At 40.9% G+C, this 27,936-nt stretch overlaps 1 protein-coding gene and 1 long non-coding RNA gene across 4 annotated transcripts; one reads left to right on the plus strand and one right to left on the minus strand.

The window, feature by feature from the left end:
• On the plus strand, positions 1 to 7,529 carry PYM1 (PYM homolog 1, exon junction complex associated factor). Of its 3 annotated transcripts, XM_072135030.1 has the most exons (4): positions 1 to 120; positions 203 to 287; positions 5,818 to 5,911; positions 6,713 to 7,529. In XM_072135030.1, exons 2-4 carry the CDS (start codon positions 257 to 259, stop codon positions 7,164 to 7,166), a joined length of 579 nt encoding a protein of 192 aa, XP_071991131.1. In that variant the 5' UTR covers positions 1 to 120; positions 203 to 256; the 3' UTR covers positions 7,167 to 7,529. The 3 variants fall into 3 exon arrangements, with proteins under 3 accessions (XP_071991131.1, XP_071991130.1, XP_071991132.1); XM_072135029.1 differs by having other exon boundaries at positions 2 to 287; XM_072135031.1 differs by lacking the exons at positions 1 to 120; positions 203 to 287 and adding an exon at positions 375 to 411.
• LOC140117863 (uncharacterized) lies at positions 2,455 to 16,319 on the minus strand. The gene is made up of 3 exons (XR_011853095.1): positions 16,207 to 16,319; positions 2,798 to 2,957; positions 2,455 to 2,694 (listed from the first exon to the last, which is right to left on the minus strand). It is a non-coding gene; the product is annotated as an uncharacterized lncRNA (long non-coding RNA).
• Between the last annotated feature and the right edge of the window lie 11,617 nt (positions 16,320 to 27,936).

Consider the following 27,936-nt stretch of genomic DNA (forward strand, 5'->3'; position numbering starts at 1 on the left):
GGCGGCCCCGGTCACGTGATGTAAACAGTCGGTTTCTATGTCATAACCGAGTACGGTCTGTTCTCCTGTGAGTTGGACTCTGCACCGGCTCCGGTCGTGTCTACCGCGGTTCTATACGATGTGGGTAAAGTAAGTCTCCGTTAATCCCCTGACGCCATGTCACGGTGTCTGCCTCCCCCTCCTTCCTTTTTTGCCGCGACACCCCTATGACGTCACAGAAGCAGGTGTCGGAAGGAAACGTGGTGAGAGGACCAAGATGGCGACTCCCTATGTGACCGATGAATCCGGTGAGTGCAGCCCCGGGAGCGGGAGCAGCAGTGCATGAGTGGGGCGCACGGGATAGCGGCGGGTGTACTGTTTCCCACGGCTGGAGCTGCAGCGGGTGATGAATGGTGCCCGTTGGTGTTCATAGTGAGCTCCCATACATCCCTCCATAGAGCTCCGAGCATCTCCAGAGAGATACCATGTCCGGCCCAGTCACTCCGGTGTTATAGGGTGTATGCAGATACACCGCCATGTCTCATCTGCTTCTAATATCATGGGGAGGAAGGGCTCTCCCAATGGGGATAAGCAGGGCCGGAGCTACTACCAGGCATTACTGGGGGGACTTACTCCCACAAAGGTTTCCAAGCTATAAACAAAAAAAAATCTTGTCAAGAATGAGTGAAAAGAACAAATAAGTTGATACTTGCCTGTCCTTCCCGCCACTGCTTCTAGTTATCTGTGGTCAGCGACCAACGCGTATTTATGACATCTCCTATGGCTGTGTCTTTAAACCCAGAGGTTGGACAACCCCTTTAAGCTTTTGTTGGATCATGAAAATAAAAGAGATGAGTTTTTGTTCTCTCATCTTTCTTGTAGAAGGGCAGCTGAGTGCGTAGGTTTATTCCACAATTTGCGGCCAGATCACAGCCCCAGTAGAGGTCTATGACCCTCGGAGTCTTGAGGCACCATGACTTGGTTTTCAATGCAGAGGGGTGAGGAGTGTGCACCCCCATTCCCTTCTCCCCCGGGCCATGTGAATGAGGCCTCTGAGGCTCGCACCAACCATTTTACATGCGTTTTGATACTCAATTCAAACACCACTGGGAGGAGTTACTCCTGAATGCATATATGTTATACCTTTACACCTGTCTTTGGGAATTGGGGATAGATTTATAAGTGTCTGAGCACAACTGTTCTATTTGCTCATGGCAACCAATCAGTTTTGCATCTGACAGTTTAGAAATGCAAGTGGAGCGCAGTGGGGAGGACTTTCTCTTGGTGCCGTACAATTCAAAGATTGAGCCCTGCCACCTTTTCACAGCAAAATTGCAGTTTGAAGAAGTTATAATAACTTTGATTGTTATCAGCAGGACCATTCTCACTCATTGGGGGACATTTGTCATTGCTTATACGCCACTTACCTGACATTTATGCCTGGAAATAATAGTAATCCCTTTGAACCACCGGTAATTACGATTATTATCCCCTTTCACACCATCTCCACCTCAAGTGAGCATGGAGGGGCTTAAAGGGACGCAGTCCGCAGTGGAATTGCCCGGTGTGGGTGTTCCTGACCCTCATCTGTGCACTCGCTATAGCCTGTGAACTTTTTGTGGGCCAAGGACTTCATTGTACGTCATTGCACAATAAATGCACTCCACTGAGTGAAGCTGCAGGTGGAGCATGTGCCCTCCTCCATCCAATGCTAAAAGAGTGCCATAAATTCTGCATTGAATGTAGAGGCAGGACACATGCTCCACAAAAAAGAAATTTCCGGATCCAGCTAGGTGCAGATTAAAATCGCCTTTATTCGATTTTCAGGGCATCCATCAGATAAAATACAGGTGGCATGGTATAATCGTCAACGCGTTTCTAGCACATACAAGTGCTCTTAATCATGACTATGTGCTAGAAACGCGTTGACGATTATACCATGCCACCTGTATTTTATCTGATGGATGCCCTGAAAATCGAATAAAGGCGATTTTAATCTGCACCTAGCTGGATCCGGAAATTTCTTTTTTGTGGACTACATCGCCCAGCAGCGGGGTGGATCCGTGCTAGCGGACTAAGTTGCCGCATGATCCAGGTGAGCTGGAGGACTTTTTGTATATAGGACACATGCTCCAACAGCCCTCCAATTCTTGTGTGCTGTGGGGGTCCTTTCGCATTAACAGGTTTCCCAGTAGCAGGAACCCCATTCATCAGATTCATATCCCCTGCCCTGTGGATGGGGGGTGACCATGAAAGTTGATAGAAAACAAGCAGAATCCAAGTGCTTTATATGTGACGCTCACATAAGGTCTTGTCTTGGGAGACCCGAATGTATAAAGTTGTTGGAGGTACACAACAAGACTACTCCCATTGTATACCTCCATCATAAAGAGAATACAGAGCTGGATGTGTAGGACCAGCGACAATCCATTCCTCTTTAGCATGTGTCTGTGGCCGATGCTACGTGCTAGTCAGACTGCGGTGCCTGGTGAATAAATGATGTGCTCCTTGTGTGTAGGGACAAGTTCAATGAAATGAAATTCTATCTCCAGGTAACACTACAATGCCGTGCCTCGCCAGAAATCAATATACTTACGAGAGAAGTGTATAGTAGGCATGTCACATAGACAAATGGATGATTTAGGAACACCTGCTTAACTGGCTTAGGTCTTCATTGGGGCGTTGAGATCTTGATATTTTACTGAGCACTTTTTCCTAATATATAATCATAGAAAACACAGTATGAAGTAAATTAGGGTTGTGTAGGTGCCAATGCATGTTTACTGGTGAAATGCAAAGGTGAATAAAGTGTCTGTACTGTACTGTATAAGGATAGTAGATCCCAGCTTCAAGTATCTTCTCATGTACAACTGAATGAAATCTGGATGCTCTCTGTACAGGCACACACATCAGCTTGTTAGTCACAGTATAAAGCTACAAATGGCCAGAGTCCTGTCCAATGGCTCTGCTATTTTTGCCTGTAAAAAAAAACAACTGCATTGTCGGACCATAGCCTCAGACACGAAAATTGTTAAAAGCTGTAGTGACCCGAAGTTGCACGGCTGCAAATAAATTGGGTGATAATGATTGGATAAATAGCGTGATAAATTGGTCTGACTCCACAAACATATTATTAAAAACATTTTGAAATTCCCTTTAACCCCTTAAGGATGCAGCATTTTTTCATGTTCATATTTCGCTGCCCACCTTCAAAAATCTCAAATGTTATCAGTTTTCTGTGTACAACGCTGCATGAGGGATTATTTCTGTGTAACAACTTCTTAGTGATGGTATGTATTCCATACTTGTACTGGGAAGCAGGAAAAATAGCCCCAAATGTCATTTTGCAGCAAAGACTTATTGGTAACACCCGCGATCTGTGAGAAGACCCGAGTCTCGTTTTAACCCTTTCATTACCATTTGAGATCAGCACATGGTAATGAATGAGGAGGAAAATCCCCATATACAGCTCTGAACATGGAAAAATAAAAAAGTTATAGATTTTTGAAGATTGGGAGTGAAAAATGAAAATGGGCTTCGGCAGGAAGGGGTTTAGCAGTTTGTGTAAATCGGTTTTCTGTTCTGTATCCACTGACAGCTGAGAGATAAAGGAACCTTATACAGACAGTCCATGGATAGTCTAATCTCCTTCCAGAGCATAATCATAGAGTGAAATATGCTCTTGGTACGCAAAGGGTTAATAATTAGTCTTCTCATCTGCCTGAAGTGCACGGACCATATAAAACTTTCAGATGCTCTTCTCTACTCACTATGCAAGGAAAATGGGCACAGATAAAGTGCTTTACTAATAAAGGATATTAAAAGTCTTCTATTTTCACCTGCTCTATTCATTTCTAAAACATTGCTTGAAGGGTCTAGTCACACTGTAACTGTATTTAATTCTGTCCTCTTTAACCCCTTAAGGACGCAGGGTATTTTCGCTAATTTCTCGCTCTCCATCTTCAAAAATCCATAACTTTTTCATTTTTCCGTGTACAGAGCTGTCTGAGGGCTTATTTTGTGCGTAACAAATTTTACTTTCCCATGATGTTATTTATTATTCCATGCCATGTAGTGGGAAGCCGCAAAAAAAATTCCAAATGTGGAAAAATTGAAAAAAACTGCATGTGCGTCATGTTCTTGTGGGCTCAGTTTTTACGACTTTCACTCTGCGCTCCAAATAACACACCTACTTTATTCTTTGGTTCGGTGCGATCGCGGTGATACCAAATTTATATAGGTTTTATTGTGTTTTAATACATTTTCAAAAATTAAACGAATGTGTACAAAAAAGAAAAAAAAAATGTTGCCATCTTCTGACGCGAATAACTTTTTCATACTTTGGTGCATGGAGCTGTGTGAGGTGTCATTTTTTGCGAAATGAGCCAACGTTCTCATTGCTACCGTTTTGAGGACTGTGCAACATTTTGATCATTTTTAATTACATTTTTTATGTAATCTAAAAAGGTGTAAAAGTCGCGTTTTGGACATTTGGGCGCCATTTGCCGTTCCGGAGGTCACCGCCGTCAATAACCGTTTTTATATTTTGATAGATCGGGCATTTTGGGACGCGGCGATACCTAATATGTCTGTGATTTTTACTATTTATTATATTTTATATCAGTTCTAGGGAAAGGGGGGTGATTTGAACTTTTAATATTTTATTATTTTTTTACATTTTTTAAACTTTTTTTTTTCTTTTTTTTCCTCACTATTTCTTAGACCCTTTAGGGTACATTAACCCTAGATGGTCTGATCGCTCCTGCCATATACTGCAATACTGCTGTATTGCAGTATATGGCATTTCTGCTCACTATACATTACAATGAGCCACAGGCTCATTGTAATGCATATGCAGAAGCCATGTATCCTCGGGTCAAACGAAGACCCGAGGCTACCATGGCAACCGATCGCCGCCCCCCAATGACGTTCGGGGGAGCGGCGATCGGAGGTAAGATGGCGGCGCCCACGCGCCGCCAAATTTAAAGTGCCGCCGGCGACTTTGCCGGCGGCAAAGAAAGGGTTAACACCCGCGATCGGTGCAAGCACCGACCGCGGGTGATAGCGATGGGTCTTTGCTGCGATATGCAGCAAAGCCCATCTCTGTATGAAGAAGGCTCAGCCCGTGAGCCTTCTTCATACAACCTTCACAGCTCCGTGGCGGATATATCCGTCACGGAGCGTGAAGGGGTTAAAATGTTAATGTGTAGATCATAGGAGTGGAAGAATGGGCCAAAATCCCTCCACACTGATGTGGGAGACTAAAAAGTATACAGAAATAGCACCGTTTTTTAGCAAAATTTTGTAAGTGCAGCTAAAAGTTCTTCAAGCTATTTCTTCTTGTTCTCTTGTTTTCATGATGGACCCTGCAACTGAGGTTGTTTACTCGTTTTAACCCCTTAATGACCAGTCATGGTATCCCAGTGCACCGTACGCTTAGCGAGTGTTGAGGAGCATACTTTCCTAATTGTCTGGACCAGAATACTGCTAGCTATAAAGCCCCTATCCAACATTTTCAAACCTTTGACTAAAATAGCAAGCTGGCTGTATAGTATAAGACATCCCTGACTGCTATAAAACAGTGCAGCCACAAGTTGTGAGTGTGATTGTGGTTCTCCCAATTATCTTCAATGGCGTTGAACCACATAAAATTTCTAGACAAGAGTGGTGCTGTACAAATCATAGGCCACACACACGTGCCATTGTGGTTGGGGAAAAACAGACCAGATAAGGACATGCAAAGTTTCATGTCATTCACCTGGAAAAATTAATAGTATTTAACAATAATACAGGTATTATTCTTTTTGTAATAAATCTTTTAATCTTTCTTAACAAAAGGGAAGTACATAGCCGCCACTCAGCGTCCGGATGGTACCTGGAGGAAGCAAAGAAAAGTGAAGGAAGGATATGTGCCTCAAGAAGAAGTTCCCGTGTATGTATTTTACAATCAAAAAGTTATAAAACATAAATAACTGAACATAATTGGTATCTCCTTAAAAGTAGGGGCATGTAGAATTAAGGTAAAATGCTATTTGAAACCATGCAGAAATAGAGAAAATAATTTCACTATGACCGGAGCTCCAAATATTCTTCTTCTCCCTCGTTATTCTTTCTTAAAACATCGATGAACAGCACCAATCTTCAGTTTCTCCTGCTGAAAGTATGTCACCATTCAGACTAGCACCATCGCACTCTCATTCTCCTTTAATTATATTTGTAGCTGGAAGAAAATATGCAGGCAGATGGTGTAGTACGTTCCATAGTCCATTAAAAATGCGCATATCACAAATTCACATAACGGGACGCTTAGCTTTCTATCCGCCCGGCGGATAGATGAATTTGTGATATGTAATTATTTGTAATTAAGCTGCATTGTTAATCCTGGATCTTGTGACAACCCAACAGTTTTAAAATCCAATTTTGCCTGAAGCTACAATTATAAAGTATACAGTTCCGACTTGCATACAAATTCAACTTAGGTTCTGCAGGTTTGTTCTTATCTGGTATGTAACCCGGGGACTGCCTGTATAATGCCATACATGTCTTCCATGGGAAGACATAAATGTGGTTGAGCCTCAATCTCCTCAAAGCTCTTGGATTAGTGTGTGACTGTTCATGGAGAAAAACAGAAGTTGTTTCTGGTGTCCTGCAATGCCAATAGAGTAATAAATGTGTTTGGATGTTCTGCAGATTTTTATTTTTTTAATTGTCTTGATAAATTATGTGCTTACAGGTATGAAAACAAATATGTCAAGTTTTTCAAAAGCAAACCCTCACTTCCCCCTGGACTTAGCCACGCAGAGCCACCTGCTAACAAAACTCAACAGTCCACTAAGCCTGAGACCGAAACCACTCTGTCCAAATCAGTCAAAAGGAATATGAAGCGCAAAGAGAAAAGGAAGCAAGAGAAAGGAGAGCGGGAAGCGGTGGAGGAGACCAGGCAGGACATGGAGAAGATTAGTATTTCTGAGAATGTGGTGCAAAAGGACAAAGTGAATAGTGAAAATGCTGATGCTGAGAAGGCCAAGAAACTTAAGAACCTGCGCAAGAAGCTTCGCCAAGTTGAGGATCTACAGCAGAAAATAGACTCTGGAGAGATCAAGCAGCCCTCTAAGGAGCAGTTAGAAAAGCTGGCGAGGAGGAAAGCACTAGAGGAAGAGATAGAGGACCTGGAACTGGACTTGTAGAAGAAGACTACGATTATTGGATAGACTGCCACAGGACATATTAGGAGAAGATGGTTTTCTTTGTTTCCCATTCATGTTACATTGTAGTTTTCCCAGAGAAAAGTGTTTTCTGCTTTTCCTAAAGACATTTATTATTGAAGATCTCATTTCTGGATCACGAGCACTTACCTGTGGAGAAAGATACCATCTTTAAACGTGTCTAGCTATGATGTCAAAGTATCTTTTAGTAGCGCTCCATGAACTTCTCATGTCATGCCCTTCCATGTTTTGTGTTTTGCAGATGAAAGATTGCTCATTGAATTGCAAAGAGTGCTAGACTTTGGACATTGTACAAAATTAAAGCAATAATTAGTTTAAAATATATCCTATCATGTATTTCTTCCCTTTCAGAATGCATAACTTTACCCCCGTACTTTACTTATGTTCTTAGATAAAAACACAAACAATGACATATTATGTTATCCTGAGGAGGCTATATGCGTAAGCAATAATAATAGTCAATACTTTTTTTTTTTTTTTTTTTATATTTTACCAAATTTATGGGGTTTGAGTTTTTTCTTAGACGGGCGGAAATGCTTTTTTGATCACTTTCATACATTTTTGGCTTTAAAATGATACTTAAAGTACTCCTTACCTTTCATCAAAATGCACAAGTGTGTATTAGTACAAGGTGTGTGTTCTGTGAAAGGGGGAGACTAGCTGGTTTGATGTCTCCTGTAAACCGCACTCGGAACAGAGAAGATCCTCTGCTTCTTAACTCCCACTCCTTATCATTTCCAGGATTATGTTGGTTATCAGAGACAACTAGTGAAAACTATTGATGTGAGTGAATACTCAGTAAACTGATTCCTAAGTGAGCTTCAATTTGTGAATGTACTTATGAAAGAGGGATAAGTGGTGAAAGACATATTTTGCCCTGGTATAAAATAGTTTTCACCTTTTTAATATTGATTTATACAGTTTGAGGAAAGATTAGTGACCCATCACTATTGATGAGAGCCTAAGCTTGGGTTTCCCTGCTGATCCTGACAACAAGGGGGGGGGGGGGCTGGGGTTCATTTTGCTTTTCCTGCAGGTATGCCATGACCTTTTCTCTCTGGGTCTCATCTTTGCAAACCTAATTGCCCGAATATCAAATTTCTGTGTCTGGTCCAAGCTAAAGGTGTTTCTGAAACCACCATTTTGGACAATCGTATGCACTCTCCAGCTTTTCAGACTGTAGTACTTATTGCTTTTGGCTCCTCGGGCCATAAACTTGTGATTTTACCAGCAACACTAACTCAGAGATGGTGATGAACATGCACGGTACGGAAGATACGTGTTTTCTAATGTATCGTCCGCTTCTTACAAATTATTTTAAGTGATTATGTTTAATAAAGTTACGGCCAGGTGGTGTACATGTCTGTGCACAGGGGTACATCTACTGTGTAAGTCATCTTGAATTTCTTCATTATGTGGGGACCTTTTTTGGCATTTGTGTACATCATACCCACTTGGGGAGGGGGGCACAATCCTTGCTTTATTTGTATTGTTTGTTTTACTATTTGTGGGTTGGGGGGGGGGGTCTTGTGTTCTTTTTTTTTTTTTTTTTTTTTAATAAAATAGGTGTAATAAACCTCACATTGCGCCCAAGAATTGTGTATTTACTGTGTTGTATATCGCTATGCTCAACACTAGAGGGAGCTAAATGTTTTGCTAAGGAGCAGGCACAGACTTTGCACTTAGATTCGTGGCAGGGCTATGACACTTCTGAGAATAATTATTTCCCAATTTGGAGCACTGCAACAATGGTAGAAGCACTTTATGATGCCCGTCTCATTAACCCATGCATAATGGTGTCCCCCTCCCTGGCCCTACTTTCTGTTCTGTTATCCCCTAAACTATGTAATACTCCACTGTGGACCCTATATAACAGTGATGGCAGACCTTTTAGAGGCCGAGTGCCCAAACGACAACCAAGACCCAATCATTTATCGCAAAGTGCCAACATAGAAATGTAATTTGTGATTTATACTCCCTTCTCTGTCACAGTTCTCATTGATAGCAGCACCTGAGGACACCAATAAAGCAGAAAATAGTCCCAGGTAGCACTGTCACTTTAAAATAGCTCTGTGCACAGCAAGTCCTGGGCTGTCTGGGACTGCAGGAAGATACCTGGAGTCATCTCTGGTGATGGCCTGAGTGCCCACAGAAAGGGCTCTGAGTGCCACCTCTGGCACCAGTGCCATAGGTTAGCCATCACTGCTATATAATATAGCCCCCCCCCTAATGTGGCACACAAACTTATACTGACCCCTTAAATTTGCCTTCATTTATAATACCATCACCCTTTTTGTAGCCACCTTTTAATACCCCTTCTTCTACACTTCTAATGCCCTTCTTACTGTACCCCCTCCCATGTCAACACTGACCCTCACATTGTGGCTGTCTGACTCAGTCCAGAAGAGCTAGATCAGCTTTGGTGACAACTTGGTGTAATGTGTTAGAACCTTCTTCAACAACACGTGGTTTCTTCCTTGCATTCAATCAGCCAGCATTTTTCATGCACAGCAATAATAATAATAATAATTCTTTATTTATATAGCGCACACAGATTACGCAGCGCTGTACAAAGCTTGTCAAATTGGTCCCTGTTCCCATTGGGCACACAATTTAAACAACCAACCAGTATGTTTTGGAGTGTGGGAGGAAACCAGAGTACTCGGAGGAGACTGTCACACAGCAAATTGAGAAAATCAGTTCCTTGATACAGAAAACATTGGAAAAATTAATTGTCCAGCCCAGAATCCTTGACTAAACCAAGAAAACCTCTGGAAAATCCTTGGTGACAGCTATGAAAAAAAAAAACCCATCATGGAACTGTGAAAAAAATAACCTCCTCTCCATGGGCTCTAAACGACATTCGGGGCGCTGTCCCAAATTGCCTTTTGGCTGTGTTTCCATACAAACGCCGATGCGATTGGGCCGCGACCCATCCCGGTGGGTGCGGTTTGCTTTGCGTTTGCAAATGCAGTCTAAAGGCGACATGGGACAGCGCCCTCAATATTACAATCAAATTTTTGTCTACCCCTCCACAAGGGAAAATGGAGACTTTCACCAACAATCTTCCAGTAGATAACCGAGAAATGGGGGGTTCTAGTCCTGGACCTGTTTGCAACAAGAGGAAACCGTCAGGTACTTCGTTATTTTTCCATTCTACAGATTTGTCTACTCTGGCCTCCTTCCAACATATATACAAGGATCTGGAAAGCCTTCTCTATAAACCTAAGTGGAAGAGATCCTTCTTATGCTCAGCCAAGTATTCCCTTAATCTTGGACTTTCTACAAAAAGGCTTGGATAAGGGGCTCAAGATTACTACTCTGACCATACAAGTTGCTGCCTTAAGTGTCTATGGATGTGAAATTATCAGAGAACTTGTATATTAAAGGACACCTGTCATCAGGTCTCTGTAACTAATTCTGTCAACGCTACCTGTTAGAGCAGCTCACAAGGATCCCATCTCAGCCTTTATCTAGTCAATTCATACATTAATCATTGTAAAATCATATTTTCTTTATTATGTAACTGACAGTGATGTCACCCCCGTTACCCATCTCCTCCCCCTACTCGTGTCTGTGTGTAATATACAGTAAAGCATTGCTAGCATCAGCTACACAAGTAGCATATAGGAGTAACAGCATTCAAACACGAAGAGTCAGCTCACCTCTCTTGCCGCATAGCAATTAGAACTCCATTCGTCCGTGCGAGGATCACCTGGGCTTCTCAGGCTGAACTCAAATAGGAAAAACTTTTTTGAAGAAAGATCCCGCTGCAGACTTGCTTCTTAAAATATCAATCTAAAAATTTTTGGATATCCAAACAGGCTGATGAAGATCATGGAAAAGCACACAAGAAGAAATCAGTCTACAGCGGGATCTTTCTTCAAAAAAGTTTTTCCTATAGGAGTAACAGCTGGTCACACTGTTACAACCGCTACAAGATGCAGCCATGTGTATAGGAGCATCTCATACAAACACACAGAGCTGCTGGGGGTGCCAGCACCAGGAGTGTCACATCATTATACAGGTTGTCAGTCATGCGTATAGGAGTGTCTCAAACACACACCGGCTGCAGGGGGCGTGGCCACCAGCACCGGGAGTGTCACATCATTATACAGGCTGTCAGACATGTGTATAGGTGTATCTCATACACACACCGGCTGCAGGGGGCGTGGCCACCAGCACCAGGAGTGTCACATCATTATACAGGTTGTCAGTCAAGCTTTGGGGAGTGTGGTTGTGCCACTCATTGGACCCATCTCAGGTCATTTGCGCTGCCATGTGCCGGGCAAACGGCAGTGTGAATGTAGCCATAAATTAGCTTAGCAAAAGGACCAAATACAACCCATGGGGAGGTTCTGTTCCTGAAAGACGTCAATCTTGCTTTCAGCAACAAATGCGATGGGAGAATATGTCATATTAATGTGATCATCACTTGCAGCATTTCCTGGATCGCTGCTTCCATCTCCAATGCCACACTGTGTTCATCTGGTGAGCATTTAGCTATCTGTCCCTGGTATTAAACCCCTGGACCAGATGTGTCTCCTATGAACCCTGAGTGCTGGCCATTTATGTACATCACTCATAAGCATCTGATTCATTTTTAGTGTCTTCTTCATTTTTATACTTATGCCATCACTCTGACTGTGCATCCTGCCGCTGCTAAGCTACAATTAGTCACACACATCGCTATCTGTGCTCATGTTTTGGCACAGGGTGTTTTCTATATCTCTCTTTAGATGGGTGTGTATATATAGTATATACACAGGTGGTGAAAAAATATTGAAAACATCAAAAATATTAAATACATTTCCAAATTAATCTGAAATTTGCTCCAATCTTTGTGTAATAATGAGAAATGACACAGGAAAAAGTACTGAATTCGCTTACTGAAATGCATTTATTACTTTGTACAAAACCCTTTGTTGGTGCTCATTGGCTGGGCCCCCCTTCGCCGTTAAAAAATATACATATTCTTAGACTCACACATGTGACTTACAATCACACACAGTATATACACCATCTATACATACATACATACATACATACATATATATAGCAATATATAATACAATACACACATACATACAACACCATATATAGGCATACAGCATATACACACCCAATATTTCAGATTCTTCGGCCCCCTGACACTGCGGGCCCCAAAGCCATTGTTGGTGCTTCAAGACACCTCTTGTGTGTAGATACTACAGACATGGCCAAAAGTTTTGAGAATGATACAAATGTTAATTTTTACAAAGTCTGCTGTATCAGGTTTTAAAATGGCGATTTGCATATACTCCAGAATGTTATAAAGAGTGATCAGCTTAACAGAAATTAATTGCAAAGTCAATATTTGCCTAGAAAATGTGGGTGTTGATGAGGACAGGGCTGTCATGATTAAGTAAGAATCACACCACTGGACACTTTAACCCCTTAACGCTCTACGCCGTAGCTGAGTCCTCTTCATACAAAGGTGGAGGTTTTTGCATATTGCAGAAAACCCCCACCGCTAATAACCGCGGTCGGTGCAAGCTATTAACCCCTCCGTTGCAGTCGGCAAAGTCGCCGGCGGCATTTAATAGACGGCGGCGCGCGGGCGCCGCCATCTTTGTTACGATCGCCGCGCCCCCGAAGGTCATTGGGGGGGCAGCGATCGGTTGCCATGGTAGCCTCGGGTCTTCGTATGACCCGAAGCTATCTGGCTTCTGCAGATTCGTTACAATGAGCCAGTGGCTCATTGTAATGAATGACCTGCAAAAATGCCATATATTGCAATACAGAAGTATTGCAGTATATGGTAGCAGCGATCTGACCATCTAGGGTTAATGTACCCTAGATGGTCTAAAAAATTGTGAAAAAAAAAAGAAAATAAAAAGTTTAAAAAATAAAAAAAATGTATAAAATATTAAAAATTGAAATCACCCCCCAAATGGCGCCCAAATGTCCGAAATGCGACTTTTACACCTTTTTACATCACATAAAAAATGGAATAAAAAATGATCAATATGTCGCACAGACCTCAAAAACGTTGTCTCATTTCACAAAAAATGACACCTCACACAGCTCCGTGCGCCAAAGTATGAAAAAGTTATTAGCTTCAGAAGATGGCAAAATTTTTTTTTCTTTTTTGTACACATTCGTTTAAGTTTTGAAAATGTATTAAAACACAATAAAACCTATATAAATTTGGTATCACCGCGTTTGCACCGAACCAAAGAATAAAGCTGAGGTGTTATTTTGAGTGCACAGTCAAAGTTGTAAAAGCTGAGCACGGCATGTTAAAATAAATAACATCACGGGAAAGTAAAATTTGTTACGCACAAAATAAGCCCTCACACAGGTCTGTACACGTAAAAATGAAAAAGTTATGGATTTTTGAAGGTGGAGAGCGAGAAATGAGCGAAAAAACCCTGCGTCCTTAAGGGGTTAAAAGGAGGCTGGTGCTTGGCATCATTGTTTCTCTTCTGTTAACCATGGTTATCTCTAAAGAAACACGTGCAGTCATCATTGCACTGCACAAAACTGGCCTAACAGGGAAGAGTATCGCAGCTAGAAAGATTGCACCTCAGTCAACAATCTATCACATCATCAAGGAATTCAAGGAGAGAGGTTCCAGTGTTGTCAAAAAGGCTCCAGGGTGCCCAAGAAGGACCAGCAAATGCCAGGACCATCTCCTAAAAGTGTTTCAGCTTGGGGATCGGGCTACCAGCAGTGCAGAGCTTGCTCAGGAATGGCAGCAGGCAGGTGTGAGTGCATCTGCACGCACTGTGAGGCGGAGACACTTGGAGCAAGGCTGGGAGTCAAGGAGGGCAGCAACTTCTCTCCCGAAAAAACATAAGGGACAAACTGATATTCTGCAAAAGGTACAGGGTGTGGACTGCTGAGGACTGGGGTAAAGTCATTTTCTCTGATGAATCCCCTTTCCCATTGTTTGGAATATCTGGACAACAGTTTGTTCGGAGAAGACAAGGTGAGCGATACCGCCTGTCTTGTCTCATGCCAGCTGTAAAGCATCCTGCAACCATTCATGTGTGGGGTTGCTTCTCAGCCAAGGGAATCGGCTCTCTCACAGTCTTTCCTAAAAACACATCCATGAATAAAGAATGGTACCAGAATTTCCTCCAAGAGCAACTTCTCCCAACCATCCAAGAGCAGTTTGGTGATCAACAATGCCTTTTCCAGCATGATGAAGCACCTTGCCATAAAGCAAAGGTGATAACTAAATGGCTCAGGGAACAGAGATTTTTTGGGACATTAATCATGCGCGGGCGCCATGCGCCCTCCGCTCTGCCAGCGAGCATGTGAGAATGGCGTCTCATTAATTACCTTATATGCAGATTTTTAACAGTACCTTTGTGAGTATAATTTTAAAAAATAAATTTTCATCTCAAGAACATACTATGATATTTTGTGCGTCTACTTTTTCCTAGCGACCTACTGATTGGTGGTGTTGAAGGGAGAAAGAAAAAAACGCACTAAAGATGTTCTGAATAGTGGTCTATTCCGATTGGAGTATTTTCTCATGCAATGGAATAAGTGAATCATATCATGAAAATTAAGTCTCTAGGAACACTGCAACAAGGTTTACAGACTTGGAGCTCCGGTCAGAGTATAAAAAGGTTTTTAACTCAACAATTTCTGCCTTCTATAGTCGATTCGTGCGGACTCTTATATCACCTTCATCATTCTGGTAGATGCAGCAGATTTGTATCAAGATAGACTCAGTACATTTGTCCATTCACTCAAACTTCACCGTTGGTGTGGTATTTTGAGGTGATAAGCAATGCCTTTTGGCCTCTAAAGATGTTACGGATTATGGCATTCAAAGAGATAAATCTTGGTGACTATATTCTCCCAGTATATTAAGTTGTAACATCTGTGTGAGCATCATCATCGCTCCATGATACATGACTGAGGAGACAATCATTTTGTTTTTGCGTTTTAATGTTTATGTTGGTGTGAACACAGTCTTAGTTTGCGGACTGGAGTTTATTGCACCGCACCCTTATCCTATTGCAGTTCACTTTGGTCCAGCAGCAGTTAACTGGTGACTGACAGAGCGGTGCTCCTGTGAGCTTGGATCAGGGATGTCTGGTTTTGCTCACATCCAGGTCACTGCCAGTTATAGTTTTTGCTTGACTGGCATCTTACTTGTGAGATAGACTCTTAGGGGCAGATATATCATAAGCTTCTGAGGTAAAACTGTTCTAGTTGCCCATGGAAACCAATCAGAGCTCAGCTTTAATTTTATAAACAGCTCTAAGAAACTTGTGATAAATCTCCCCCTAATTTTGTATTTCTGGTATTTCATATTTGCTCTTGTTCTGACCACTCTCCTTGTTTTGTGATTTTTCTTCTGCACCGATGTGACCCCGGAAAGTTACCATCTTTTCTGTGTTTGTGTTGTCCATTGTGCTTCCGTTGAGGTAGGAAGGAAACGACGGGCAGTTACTTACATTTGTTTAGGGCAGCCCAGTAAGCAGGAAGGGACAGTTTGGGTGGCTCAGTTTTAGGGCTCACTTTCCTTGTCCCCGTCTGGGCATTATATGTGTCTAAATGTTGTTTAACACCTTATGGGCATGGCCCAAAACGGCCTTCAGGACCTTCAGGACACAGAACTTTCTTACGTTTTTCCCTGCTCAAATTCCAAAAGACATAACTTTTTATTTTTAATCTGATATGGACATATGAGGGCTGTTTTTTTTTTTACGTAAGATTTGAACTTTCCAATCGGTTAATTTTATGGTAAAAATAACATGATGATTAAAATTTATTAATAAGCATAATTCATGTACGAATAGGTCCTTAAAATATAAGCTAACATGTAATTAGTTGCTATTTAAAATTCCCCTTAGCAGATAATGCTGTGAGATACACTGTAATGAAGAATTAAAATACTACTGGCCCTTAATCAGTCCGTTGGTTTTCCCTGTGCAGAGCAGACACAGAACAGAAGATGCCGCTGTTCACATGTCCACATCAAATGTCCCGCACCTACCTGGGAATGTCAGGTGATCGTCACTAAGTTTGGCTTTAGTTGGTTGGTTGCAGTGCATCCAGTATGGCCGGTGTTATAATGAGACGTCATCTCATTGAGGTAATGTGCAGTGATGGCAGTTACACATCATTACTATGGTAACAAAGTAGGACAGTTTGTTACATCATCACTGGGAGCTAAGCATAAGAGGGAGGAGGAGTTACTGAGAACTAAAGGATCATGGGACTTGTAGTTTCCAGTGGCAGCCATTCTGGTGATAACTTTCTACTTTTGAAAGCCCATAACATTTTGTGTATCATAAAATCAAACTATTTAAGCTCCGTTTTGTGACTAATGACATTGAGTTTTGTTATATTCATTTATTTATAGAATTAGGGGTTTTTCTATCAGATGTTCATATTCCTGGAATACCCCTGTAAATCTTTCCTGCTATAGAATTTAACAGCTGACACTTGTTTTTTAATAAAAACTTTTACAAAGTTCACCGTGCAGTACAGTACATATAACGTGTACAGGTATTCTTATATTTTACTACTTTAGCAAATAAAAACTTTACAAGGAAACCACATTTGCCTATGTGTCACCATATTCTGAGAGCTATAATGTTCTTATTCCTCAATCAAAAGAGGATTATTAGGGCTTGTTTATTGCTTGTTACTATTTTACTATTTTTTATTTTTTATACTCTTTACAATTCTGGTAAAATGTTATATCTGCTTGGCCAAGGTCTCTATGGATGCAACGGTACCAATTTTCTGGGAAGGGTTTTATTTTATTTTTTAACGCAAAATAGAATTACATATGGGGAATGGGGGATTTTGTAGTGTTTTTATTTTTATTTATTTACTTTTTAAAAAACTTTATTTGACTGCCCCACTAGGCTTATACCTTGATCTCTCATACAATACGTTGCAATACTTCTGCACTGCAATGTCTTGTATCTGTCAGTGTTCACTGACAGTTTGTCTATTAGACCCAATCTTGGCCTTATAGGTACATGGTACATGGTATGGAGTTCTTTGTCGTAGGTCCTATGACATTGGTCAGTTTGTAAAAGATCTTACAAGAGGCGATTAAATAGACGTTTAAAAGGGCAATAAAATCTGAATGGTCGCTTGAAACCTTTAATAACTTAAAAATAATATATTCTGAGAAAAAAATATCAGCTAAATACAAAATGAAAATATACAATAAAAACTTGTGCCCACAGAAATTAGATGTCTGCATGTTCCTGTTTTTAGAAGATGGTCACCTGGAGCTAGAATTAGTATTAGCGAGAAAACAATGCTGGGATTCATGCCAGTATTTAAAAATATTAAAAGCAATACTGTAGTGTTTTTTCTCCCAATTTGGCATTGTGCATTGTTTCACTGAAATTCCTCCAAGGATTTTAGGAATGAGTTGGTGGCATGGGAGGGGGGGGGGGGCAGGCTCCCTACATTCGCCAGTTGTCAGTTTATACATTTTTAGTGGTAGTTATATAGAAATGGAACAAAATTGTATTTCTACAGTGAATATAAAGAAGTCAGATCTTTGATAACCATCTTTCTATAGAATGTCTATTATTATAGAATGTGTATACAGGCGGTCCCCTACTTAAGAACACTCGACTTACATACGACCCATAGTTACAAACGGACCCCTGGATATTGGTAATTTCTTGTACTTTAGCCTTCGACTACAATAATCCGCTGTAACAGTTAGCACAGGGGTCTGTAATGAAGCTTTATTGTTAATCCTGATTCTTATGACAACCCAACATTTTTAAAATCCAATTGTCACAGAGACCAAAAAACTTCTGGCTGGGATTACAATGATAATATATACAGTTCCGACTTACATACAAACTCAACTTAAGAACAAACCTACAGACCCTATCTTGTATGTAACCCGGGGACTGCCTGTACATGTATACTGACCGTGAAAAGACACACACTACCAAATGTTTCATTATGTACAATGATTTCTTCTACAGCAATCATCATAATGCCAGCTATTGTCACTTATATTGATAAAAAACTTGACATTTTCACAGTTGCTTTCTGTTTGGTGCCATGAGTGTCACATGCTTCTTAATTTTCCTGTGGATAACCTCACCCTAAGCCATATAACCCAAAGTAGCTGCAAAAATTTCACACTTCTACAATATCTAATACTAAGCATCCCATGATGTCTCAATATTGTCAGTCACAGCAAAATATTGGTTTACATCTGTCTGCAGCTGGCATTTTTATTTTTGTCTGGTGAGATCTTGAGATTAATCACATTGCTACCAGAAGGATGTGGGTACTTTTTTGCGGAAGACTGTGAATTTGTCACAATTCTCTTGAACAATATTTTTTATATTTTTCCCTATTTTATAAAAATATGAAAAACCGCATTAATGTACCTTTTATAATGTGAAGAAAATATCTGGTCACTGTGGCACAATATTTTGGATTCCTGTATTGGTATTATATTTAGGAGTCTGCTATAAGGCCTTATTCACACAGCGAATGTGTGCTTGCCCGAACTGCATGATAGATGTAGCATTCAAAGATAATTAGCTTCTTTTTGCAATCACTCCAGTGGTGGTCATATCCAAGGATAACAATCTTGCTTCTAAGGGACAACATGGCTAAATATATGGGAAATTATATCCATACAGGTAAGTTTTTTTTAATAACATCCACTTGAAGAAATGTATGTATATGGCAGAAGAATTGAATTGAAAATGTCAATGCCCAGACAAGAATACCCCTTTAAGTCTCCTCCCCTCTGAAGATGGGTATTTTATTGTTTTCTACAAATATTGAGTATTCTTTATTAAGTGCCCGAAAGTAAGTAGGGATACAACCAAATGGTTGTACAACTTTGTCAAATCCCTACATACTTTAATTGTATGACCTCATGTGCCTTTTTGCAACCAGAAATATAGGTAATTATGTGTTCTAGCATAAATGTCCTAACTCAGACCATGGCCAGATATCTTCTATATGTAGACACTTAGATCAGCAAGGCAGAGATCCAGATGTTGCCGTTCACTTCCTGGAATTTTGATCATGTTTTGTGCAGTTTTGTGAGTAACCATAGAGGGATAAAGACAAACACAGAGTAGGTCAGGACACGAGACAGATTCTGCTGCATATTCCTGTGAAATACCATCCCCAGAAATAAGGCACATTGCATAATTCGGTACAGTCATATTGTGGTCTGCTTACAATTGTATGTTAAGTAGAAGATTTAGCAGTTTATTATTTAACTTGATTAGCAAAGTATATTAAGTGTATCAGATGACAAGTCCTAGACAGACAGAGGAATCACAAATGGCACTGTGATAGAGTATCACAATGATAATCATTATTTTAACTATCCTACCATGAGATGGGATGACGGGTAGGCAAAGGGTGCCACCTTTGCCTTCCAAACTGGGTATTGTTGTCCTGGCTGTAAATAGTAATCAACAGTATAAGTATCTTTAGGATGGATGTGGCATGAGGCGGCAAAATGTTACGGCTGCCTTGTGCCCTCTCTCAACTGGCACTATCGACTAAGCAATGACGGCCCTGTCTGTGTAAAAGAGAGGAAGCCGGCAGCAGCATCATTACACTGCCATGTCCTGTCTGAATGGAGCTTGAGGCAGAGGAGGAGGCTGTAGGGAGCGCAGGTAGATAAGTGATAATTTTACTGTTTTTACTGTCTGGCCACAGTGCTGGGGGGTCCTGTGCTATATTATTGGAAGGGGATGTCCTGTGATATGTTACTAAATGGGGGTCCCGTGCTATATCACAAAGGGGGCCCTGCCCTATATTACTGGGGGGTGTCCTGTTCTATATTACTAAGAAGGAAAGGGATCCTGTTCTATATTGCTAAGAGGGGTCCTGTGCTATATTGCTAAGAGGAGTCCTGTACTACATTTGTATGGGAAGTTCTGTGCTACATAACTATGAGGGGATGCTGTTATCAAGTTAGCAACTCATACTGAAGTTTTTAGGAGCACAGTGTGGAGATGTGCTTCAGAGGTCAGAATCACAAGGGTAGCAAATTCTGCAGTGATAAGTCATGGCCGGGAGAAGTTGCGTACCTGATGGAGAAGGATTGTCACTTGTGAGGAGTCCAGGACTTGAAGACGGACGAGGTCAGCAAGAGGGAGAGGGAGGGACACAATTTACCTTGACTTCCTAAGGCACCAAAATGCCTTGTCCCAGCCCAGGTAGTAAACATCGCTCTATGTATTGACTCACTGGGGCACATTTACTAAGGGTCTGTCGGGTTTACCGAATACTTCTGATTTGCCCTGAATTGCACAGGGGTTTTTGCCGCACGCGATCGGATTTTGGTGCATCGGCACCGGCTTTCATGTGACACAAATCAGGGGGCGTGGCCGTCGGACAACCCGACTGAATCGGACAAACCACGGAATTTAAAATTCAAATTGTGTCGCAAAATCAGCACTCACATACACCGAGAAGAAGAAGGTAAACTCCGGCGGACCTGAGCGGGGAAGCGCCACATTCAAGAAATCCTCTGAATCCTCGTCGGACATTACGGATCGGCGGATGCAATGGGACAGGTAAGTAAATGTGCCCTACTTTGTTCACGTGACCATTTCACTGAATACCATGTTCCCTGCACATGCGAGGGAAGTGCATTGCAGACAAACAGTCCCAAAAATGTAAAATATCAAATTAGTAAGTGACTAATAGGGATTCCCTCAAAAAAAACCCTGAGCTGGCCATGAAAACAGTGATTCTCATTCTGGCCGTTCCAACTGGCCTGTAATTATATTGATATTTACTGTACATTTGTTTGGACAGCTGCGACTTCCTTCAGCCAGTTAGTAGTCAGACATGGGCGATCGGATGAATAGTGATCCAGATTCATTACAAAATGGTTGTTATTACAATCTATTTGCTAGCTTAAAGGACTTCAATGTCTTAAAGCTGGTTTGTCTCCAGAACTTTTAGCCATGCGGAACCGCAGATGGTGTTAAATAGCAGCCCTAGAGAGAGATTTAATCATATTTTGCCATGTGTTGTCAGTAGCATCAGCAATGTAAAATATGGATTTGTATACTCGGATTAAAGCTGGACTTGGACTTGGGTGAGTTCTAGCAACATTCCTGGAACGTAAATATTTTGACCATCCTGCTGCAACTAACATATACATATGTATAATTAAATGACTTCTACCTAGCAATTTCGGTAGTTTTGCATAATTAAAACTGTGTTTAGAACCCTTACAGGGCCAGATCAGGGGTGGGAAAAAGAAAGAAGAATACTTACCCCACTCACCAGTTCCCACATCTCTACATTACTGTAACTTGCAGGAAGTTCTTGGGGGTCACTGGAACCACTTTGGCTCTTCTTCTATAACAGAATATCACTTCAGATCACTATGGGTAAATACTGCAAATGTATTATAATCAAATATGGATTTGCTATATAAACGATTTCAGTGCTCCTTCTAGTGCTACAAATGTAGTTTCATAACTTTGAAGAGCCAAGTACAGTGAAATAAAATCAACCAAGACATCTCTTCTAACATATGGCAAACATGCCACTTAGTGCTCTGGGGACTGGCATTGTATTTTGTCTCCGCTACAGGCAAAGCAGCTGACTCCAACAGTAAGCAGAGACTACCTGGTATCATTTCCTGAAGGTGTCTTTGTGTGAACCTGGCTTGGCAATCTTTTGTTCAATGAAATGTGCTTGTTTTGTACAAGTGCAAGAGCCAAGACTTTGTTAGAAAACCTTTTCAAAAAGTTCTGTTATAAATGACTCTGTGCTTCAGGAACTGGTGCCTGTTACAGTCATGTCCTCCCTGGATAATATATTCACAAGTACAGTATTTGCAATATCCAAATCACTATTAGGATCCATAATAAAGCAACTGGTGTGCATGTTTTTGCAATTCTTACAATAATGGAAGGTTTTTCCAGCTTCATTTTTCCATATATATGTTCAAGAGAATGACAGGAAGTTGGTTCATATTGGTTCACATTGTTAATGTCTTATTGAAAATTTCAGAATTTTGTAAATTGATCTTGATTCATTAAATCGCATTATTACAAAAGTCTGTTTATTACATCATATGTTCCAAGGAACAGGATTTCGGATGTAATATGTTTATATCAGTTGTTTATTTATGAGAAACACATAAAACAACCAAAGAATAATGGTAAAGTATAACTATTATACCAACAGTTTTGGACCCCATAAAAAACTGCTAAGGGGTTCATAGTCTAACTCAATGGGGCAATTAATCACAAATTAAGAAAGAGATAAGTACATTTCCTCCTAATAGACTGTAAGCTCATGCAAGCAGGGCCCTCATTGTTATTGTTTCATCTGACCAAGTTATTTCTCTGTAATGTCTACATTTATTTGCATATGTTCCCAATGTTTTGAAACTTGCTAGTGAATATGATAGCAATGTGCAAATAAATATTTGTTATTTATAATTATTATTAACCCTTTCAAGACCAGTTTTTGCAATTATTTTCACTCCCCTCCTTCCACAAGCCATATGGCACGGTTTCTATCAGATGGGTAATTGTGGGACTGCAGTCCCAGCCCCAGCCACTAGTTGGGGTCCAAGGTGCAGTCCAACTCCCAGCCCTCAATCAGCGCTATGTGCATCTAAGACACATATAACAATGATAAGGGCCTTGCAGGGGGGGGGGGGGTGGGCACAAGCACATAAAAAATAAAATTAGTACTCACCTTCCAGCGTTCCTATGCAGCTACTCTTCTCCCCAGGATTCCTCAGCAGCTGAGCTACCTATTTTCTGGGGGCCAGTGTGTGCTGGCTTCCTATCTACTGGGAGAGGGGCAGTGTGTGCTGGGCTTCCTATCTACTGAGGGGGGAGGGCAGTGTATGGTGGACTACCTAACTACTTTGGTGGGAGGTTTATGCTGGGATACTTGTCTACTTGCTGGACTGCGTGTCTACTTGGGGGATAGTGAGTGCAGGGCTACCTATCTACTGGGGGCCAGTGTGTGCTAGGCTCCCGATCTATTGGGGCTCCGTTTGTGCTGACCCTTCCATGAGCTGGTTGAGGATCTGAAGCATCACATTAGTTTGTTCTATGACACTCTCACAATAGACAGAAAAACAAAACTTTCGTGGACATTTTATTCTTGTTCTTATAAATAAAGGCCATTCCATGCGAAAAAATTGCCAAGAAAAAGGATTTTAAAATAAGGGTGCATCACTATTGCAAAAAGTATTTTAAAATATTTTTAGTTATTTTGGTGCATTTTTATGGAAACTTAGGTGATGGCCTTTTATGAAGGTCACAAGGCTTTTGTCATACCTGTTGCATAACAGTGTAAAAAATGGTGCAAATAATGACAAATTTTGTTATGCACAGATCCTATTATTTTTAAAAGAGATTTTGTATAAATATAGATTTCAATATGTGCCATATTACGGAAAAGCCATGGAGCGACAAATAAGTGGCAATGCAGAAATACTGAGGTAGCAGGCGTATCATCTGCTATAAAGCTCAGCAAGTAACAAGGACTACCTGCATATAGAGGACAGGTCATTTAGTGTTGACTATACCAATTAGGAGAAAAAGGAAGATACATTAGTCATGTCTTGTGGTGTAACATGGAAGACCTTGACATCAACCAAATGAAAACCAGCCATGTATTGTGTTATAATGGCGCCCTGGATAAGCCAGAATATGTGAAATGTAGCATTGTGTGGCGTCTTATGGATGCACACACTTTTGTGGTTCACTTTATATATAAAAAGGATTTTCTGTTGTAGAAGTCCCTTCTATTTCCAATGTTGGTGAAGTGGTGAGAATCCCCAAATGCAATTACATTTGGAGAAAAATTGTTCAAATAAGGGAGTTTGGGCACTGGCTATTAGTTACTTGTCCAGTTACTCCTCTGGCTAACTCTGAAAGCGATCTTTACTGACTGTTGCAATTGACATAACCCAAAAATTTCAAGCTTTCCATAGCTTGAGCTTTCTTACTGTGGAAGACATTCCAAGCTGTACAACAGGCCACATGAAAACATATTGGAGCTCATTTACTAAGGGTCCGCAGATCACACAAACGTCGGACATTCCGATGATTACCGCTTTGCACCGCATTTAAAAGGGGATTGTTGCGCACACGATTGGATTTTGACGCAAACTTTTTATGCGACACACTTTGCACCGGCTTTCATGCAACACAAATCAGGGGGCGGGCCTGAGCGTGGGATTTAACATTTGAATTTGTGTCGCAAGCCCAAGCACTTACATGCATCGGGAAGAAGATGGTGAGCTCCAGCGGACCTGAGCGGGGAAGTAACACAAGCAGGAAATCGGGCGCACGATCTTAGTGAATCGCGCTGGAATCCATGATCGTTGGACAATGCACAGCGGGGATCGCACAAGGGACGGGTATATAAATGTGCCCCATTATCTTCTTGTGTCTCTTGGTCCATAATATTGCACACAAGGATTTGGTGTGTCATTGTCTATGGAAACTACTTTTCTTTTGCTCTCATCGTTCAGAAATTCTTACATTTTAGTTTTAGGTATGCATTGATACACTCCTTAGTTTCATACATTAAAAGAAAGATTTGAAGTATAAGAAAAGCAGAATGACCATTGAGGTTTTGTTCTGGCGGTCATGTTGCTCTTTTGTTGCTTTGAGGGTGCTGTCACATGTATCGCTTTGACTCAGTTTAGAAACTGAATCAAATTCCATGGGGTGTGCCACGGCCTGACCACATATGCATTTCTATGGAAAAGTATGCAATTGGTAACCAGCAGCCAGTGTCTTCCATTTAGAAAATACAAGACTGCGAGTGCTGGCTACCAATTGCATGTGTCTCTATAGAAACACATATGCAATCGGGCCGTTGCACGCCCCCTATGCACTTTAATTCCATTTCTAAACTGAGTCAAAGCGCTACATGTGATAACATCCTCAGAGATAACAGTATTTAAGTTGTGCAGGAGCACACTGTAAAGAATGTGTATAGTATTCCCCGCCACACAGAAGAACATGCAGAGGAAGGCTTTCATTTATATTCTTGCAAGGTTTATCTTTCTCTATCTAAAGCTGTAATTTTGGTTTACAATGGGTGTTCCAGTTCATATCATGAAAAGACATGGATTAAGATCAACCAAGGCCCCTGGCAGGGAATAAAACTGCACCACCCAGAAACATTCTAAGCTGCAATATTAGTATTATAGGCTCACGGCCCAAAATATTTTACTACACCACATATCAGCTGTAGAGCAAAAACACAGCATAGAAGATAGAAACTGAACAGAAAATCACACGTATAAGGCTAGGATACTCATGGTTACCAAAAGACTTCTATTTGCTTAAGATTGTCTTTGGTAGAGGCAGGTAAATGGGCTTTAACAGATTGAGACATGGACACAGACATAAAAAGTTCATAAACAGGACTGGTTTGTAATTTATCAAGAAAAAATGTATACAAAAATACAGATTGTCTTCAGCACCACATGAAAACTAAACCTGCTCATCTGAGCTGTAACTAAACACAAGTCAAACCTGACTAAACCAGGTACCATACTACTAGGTCCTGAGAAAACAGACTTTGAGGTCTTACAGTCTGCAGGTGCAGCTGATTGTACAGACATGTGCTCCAAAGGCATTGGGAAACCTGCCCTCTCTTTTCCCAATCCAGCTCTAGGGCCACCTTTATTCTGGCTGGTAGAAGATAAATCCCCCAGAGTCTTTTACTTTGTAGCTTTATCTAAATCTTTACTGGGCATTGTTCTGCGTATGATTACTTCCCTCCGTGTTCTTAGAAGAACTCTAATCGTATCTCACCCTCTGGAAACACTAGCTACCTACCAATAAACTTATATTCCACTCTTATCTAACCAGGTGTCTACTAAAGGCACATGGAGAAGGAGGCAATGCAGGAACCCCTTAGATGACGCAGTCAGTATTTCCTGCTAAATCTGAGGGGTTAGCAGCCACAAGTCACTGTGGATGCATAGGCTCAGCCTCTGTATGTTTTGTTGCCCTTGTAGAAGGTAATCCAGGAAAGTAACTGACTGTTTTTGGCTTTGTACATTATGCAGATCTGACGACCGCAGTAAATAATTATTGGGGCTGCTAAAGCTTGGACACCCATACATCTATAGAATGTACCACCCATTCAAAGGCCAAGCAAGCTATTAGTTGTGGCTTTTTCATCTCAGCTTTGTCAAGTGTAAAACCTTTTTATTTATTCGCTATTAGGTCATATTGTTTGGCATGATACATAGAATGAATTTAACATAGACATTCTATACAATTATACTCCATGTAGCTACAACTCTCAAACTCATTTATGTCAAAGGCAGACTCCTAAAAAAAAATGTAATCGAAGTTCAAGCAACATGTCAGTTCTCCTACTAACTATTTCACTTAATTCTTTGCTTAGGGCGATACTCTTACAATTTTGATTAATTGTTTAAGATATCTTCCCTTAAAATTGTATTTACCATGGCTATTAATAAGTTGGCCAGCTAAGCATTATGAAATATGTGATTATATTAAGTCATTGCCCTGTATTTTAATCAAAAATACTAATTAATGATTGCTGTTAGAGGTTGCTATAAATATCAAGGTTCAAAAACATTTATGTAAACTATACAAACACAGAAACCCAAACAAGACTAGAAAAACTTTGCATAACTTATAAGGCTGCTGCCAATTAGAATGTTATCATTTAGTTCTGGGGTCAGGGAGTAAGAGTTGTCCTTACAGAGACTTTGCCAATTAAAGCCGCCTTGCAGGCATGTGGTGACTTATAGCCGTTCATGCTCCTCTAGGGGTTCTGGGAAATATGCAGTTGAGAATCTGTTCCTTATGGAATAGATATACTGGTTTGGCTTTAATCCCACATCATATGATTAGGCTTTCTGAAAGTCATGCTTGATGGTAAGATGACTTTCTTACAAGGTAGTAAAAGAGACATGATTTTTCTTGCTCCATCTAGGAAAACGTATATGCAAATTTCCCATCATTTAGCTCTCAAATTGTTCCGAGGATTCGGTTATTGACTACTGTAATGTATAAAATATAATTAAGCTCAAAATGTTGGACTTTAAGCATAACTGTAAAGATATAATGATTTTACCAAATTCTCATGATTCTCCTATATACAAACAGAACGATGCCCATATTGTGCCGCTCGTCCGTTCCTTTCAAAAGTTATGGCATTTTCTGTTCTGAAAGTGTTTGACAAAAATCCTTATTGGGTCAGCACTCAGCACTTATTCATATATATATTAGTGGGGGTATATATTTTGGACAGGTGTTTGGATTTAAAATAAAAATGGAAAAACAGCTAATTTAGGCAAAAAAATGATTTTTCAGAGCATAATAACATAATGAAAAGTATTTGTGTCATCTACAATTCAAAAACCTGGTTGACCAAATCTCATTATTTCTTCTTTAAATAAGGATCATTGGCTCAGATATATAAATAGTGACGCAAACTGCACTGAGAGCAGTTTGCCTCATGAATTTGCAGGGTCCGCCAGATTATTGAATATTGGCACAAAGTCTTCGATTATCTGGTGCGCTCTGCACTGCTCGGAAAGTGTGCACCTTTAACATACTGGGGCAGATTTACTTACCCGGTCCATTCGCGATCCAGCGGTGGGTTCTCCGACGCTGATTCGGGTCTTCCGGCGATTCACTAAGGTTGTGCGTCCGATGTCCACCAGGTGTCGCTGCTGCGCTGAAGTCCGTCGGAGTTCACTGGAGTT

This window comes from Engystomops pustulosus, chromosome 2, assembly GCF_040894005.1.
Source record: "Engystomops pustulosus chromosome 2, aEngPut4.maternal, whole genome shotgun sequence".
Lineage (NCBI taxonomy): Eukaryota > Metazoa > Chordata > Amphibia > Anura > Leptodactylidae > Engystomops > Engystomops pustulosus.

What these genes read in the sequence shown, in the direction of transcription:
- PYM1 (XM_072135030.1), top strand. Translation starts at nt 257, where the DNA reads ATGGCGACTCCCTATGTGACCGATGAATCCG. An exon ending in CTATGTGACCGATGAATCCG is followed by an intron (nt 288 to 5,817) that starts GTGAGTGCAGCC and finishes TCTTAACAAAAG; the next exon opens with GGAAGTACATAGCCGCCACT. An exon ending in CCTCAAGAAGAAGTTCCCGT is followed by an intron (nt 5,912 to 6,712) that starts GTATGTATTTTA and finishes ATGTGCTTACAG; the next exon opens with GTATGAAAACAAATATGTCA.